General features: G+C 39.9%; 1 protein-coding gene across 1 annotated transcript; it reads right to left on the reverse strand.

Annotated features, from left to right (window-relative positions):
* Positions 1-602: 602 nt before the first annotated feature.
* On the reverse strand, positions 603-1,553 carry LOC134405427 (olfactory receptor 14I1-like). Its single transcript, XM_063136672.1, has one exon. It carries the CDS (start codon positions 1,551-1,553, stop codon positions 603-605), a length of 951 nt encoding a protein of 316 aa, XP_062992742.1.
* Between the last annotated feature and the right edge of the window lie 1,853 nt (positions 1,554-3,406).

Below are 3,406 nucleotides of genomic sequence, written 5' to 3' on the forward strand. Positions count from 1 at the left end.
GGGCTATCATGTGCGGTTCCACCCTCACTTTGAGACCTCAGGCATTCTTTGGAAAGGATGAATAGAGATAAGGTTTTTCTCAGTTAACTCTGTATCCTTTGCTTGTCCGTATCCTGCCTTCTGGCTTGCACCTCAGTCCTGCCTCCTGCTTTGTCCTTCAGTCTTGACTACTGGCTTCATCCCACAGCTTCTGGTTCTACTCAGATGTCTCTGTCCTGACAGTACATCAGGGAACTACAATAAAGTGAATTATCTGGAATTCTTTTTTCCTGCCTCTCTCCTGCCAAATGGCCCAGTCCTGACAATACATCGGGAAATTGGGAAATTATGCTGCCAAATTTTGATGCCACCTCACCCCCTCCAGTCTAGATTTTTCCTTTTAGAACAGGCTTTTTTTCCTGCTACCATTATGGTGGGAGAAAGGCTGTGGCTCCTGGTGGGGTCCAGGGGGTCAATATCCCCCCAACCCCTGGAGGTTGCCCACCATGCAATATATTGCAACCATCCAGACTGGAAACTTATTACATAGCAATTGTTTTGAAAATGTTTTGGGAAAAGTTGGTCAAGTATTCTTGCTTGTTTAAAAAAAAGAAAAGAAAAGCTTAAACACCAAGTTTGTAAGTGAAATAGCAAAATTTACTTTTACCCAGAAGTGTCCAAACACCTCTCAGGATCTCTTTATTCCTTATACTATAAATTATGGGATTCATGAAAGGGGGAATGATTGTATACATCACAGTAAGTACCAGACCCCTCTCTCCTGAAGATGTAAAGATTGGTCCCAAGTAAGCAATGCATCCAGTGAAGTAGAACAAGAAAAGGACAAGGAGGTGGGGAAGGCAAGTGGAGATGGCTTTTTTCCTTCCCTGTATAGACGGGATCTTCTGCACTGCTTTAAAAATCTGCAAATAGGAAATTATTATGAATGCAAAACAACCTATACCAAGCAGCGTAGAAAAGATCATAGTTCCATATTCAGGAATGTATAAATTGGAGCAAGAGATCTGAAGAAGCTGTGGGATTTCACAGAAAAACTGGTTGATGACATTGGAGCAGAAGGTTATTGCAAATGTGCAACTGGTGTGCAAAGCAGCATTAAAAAGGCTTGCAATCCACACACTGGCTACCATTTGAATGCAGGCTGTTTTGTTCATACATTTCTCATATTGCAGCGGGTTGCAGATGGCCACATATCGGTCATAGGCCATAAGAGTCAAGAGAAAGAATTCTGATGAAACAAAAAAGATAAAGAAGAAGACCTGAGCTACACATTCAGAATAAGAAATTTGCCAAGTGGAGGATAAGGAATTAATTATGGCTTTGGGGACAGTGACTGAGATGTAACCAAGGTCAACCGTTGATAAATTCATTAGGAAAAAGTACATTGGAGTGTGAAGGCTGTGGTTGAATGCTACAACCATGATCACCAGAAGATTTCCAGCCAGTGCTGTCAGATAAATGATGAAAAATGTTGCAAAGTATAAAATTTGCAGCTCCCAAATTTCAGAGAATTCCAGGAGAAGAAACTCAGTCACAATACTTTGGTTGGACATTTTCTTCTTCGTATTCAGAATGGCGCTTCAGCTGGAGAAGAGAAGGAACATAAAAGGTGGTGATTAGAAAAGAAAAGTATTCAAATAGATCTCCTGTGTACATTTTAAATCTCTAAACAGCTAGTTGTTTTACCTAAATCTGCTACAACAAATGAAATTCCAGTGTAATGACATATGAAATAAGTAAGTCTAATTAACCTGAAAGGAAAAGGAGGGAGCAAATATTTTAGAATTGCTATATTTGATGCTGCTTGTTCAAGCCCAGTTCTTCTTGTGGGACATGAAAACGCGATTATAATTGGAAGTGTTTGAGCAAGTGAAGTTTATTAAAGGGACATATGAGTGCCCCTTTTGTCAAGGCAAGTTGGTGGGCACAAGAAACCGCTTCATAAGGCTCAGAACATTTCTGTTTATAATAACAATGACACCTGTTTACCTCTCCAAATTTGCAACATTCCTAGTTGTCTGATACAAATTGCTAAAGATATAGCAAATTAAAATATCCCCAAAATTTACTTATTTCTATTTCTTTCTGTCCAAGCCATGGCTCAGCATGTCATGAGCTCCATCACACCTGGGGAAAAACACTGGGTACCATCGCTTCTCCATCATCGCTCAGTCATTTCCTGTTTGAAACAGGAAGTAAACAAGGAGCACAAGGCCCATTCAGTTGGGCATTATAATCACTCTGCTTCTCCCGCACACAGCAGGAGAGAGCAGCAAGTTCCGGTTTAAAAAATAGTTTGGAGTTTTTCTGGTTTTTCTTGTGGCACAAAGAATGCCAGAAGGGGTGGAAGGCACGCGTGAGGCAGACAATGTCATGTGAGGGACCTCTGAAAATCTGTGAGTGCATGCAATAAAATGCTTGTCGGATGGAACTCCATATAGCTGCATCAAATTTGGTGAAAACTACCAATGTACTTTTTTCAGGTTTGAGGCTTTGTTTGATGTTCTTAGCAGGAGTGTAGGAAGAAGACCCCCCTTTTGTTGATGGCCTTTGCTGTTAAGATGGCTGATGGTAGCCAAGAGAGAGAAAGACTTACTTCTGAGTGAACACATATAGAACTGACTTTTAATAGCGTGGTCACTCAGAAGCTTTTTTTTATAAAGTCTAAAACAACAAACTGGAAAGAAGTGGTCTGCAACCCCATGCTTACTTCTGAGGTCTTACTTCTGTTTACTCAGAAGTAAGTCTCTCTTTGTTCCATGGGGTTTACTCAAAGGTAAGCCTGCATTTGATTTTATTATGACTGGGATGTAAATGCAGTTGAAATCAATGGGATTTACTTTTGAGTAACAGAACCAGCAGATCTGTAGTTTATGGACTTGAAGATGCTCAGCTTCGCATGATCAAAGGAATGGAAGATCAATCCTTTGCATTAGTGAACTACCAGGAAAATGCTTTAAGGTGTTTTTTTTAAAAAATCATAAAAATCAGGAATGACCCAATCTGATTCAAATTTGGCATGCTGAAAGCCCTCCTTAACAGCTATCAATGTGCTGATTATGATCTCTTTATCTTTAAAACTTATACAGATGTAAGCATTTGTTTAATTTCCATTTTAAAAATTCCTTAAAATCAAGGGATGATCCAATCTGATTTAATCTTGGCATGGCTAAAGCCCTCCTTAAGATCTATCATCATGCAAAGGTTGATCTCTTTATCTTTAAAACTTACGCAGATGGAAGCATTTTGGTTAACTTGGAGCAAAGGAGGGGACCTGACCACCTTTACAAAAGAAATTAAAATTATTGTTCATCTGCCCACCCGTTGAAATGCGCAAAACAAACCCTTGCTCCTCTTCCCCTGTAAACCTTTCCCAAGTGACAGGGCTTGAGATTTCACTGGCATA

The sequence above is a fragment of the Elgaria multicarinata genome, chromosome 11, assembly GCF_023053635.1.
Source record: "Elgaria multicarinata webbii isolate HBS135686 ecotype San Diego chromosome 11, rElgMul1.1.pri, whole genome shotgun sequence".
NCBI classification, from domain to species: domain Eukaryota; kingdom Metazoa; phylum Chordata; class Lepidosauria; order Squamata; family Anguidae; genus Elgaria; species Elgaria multicarinata.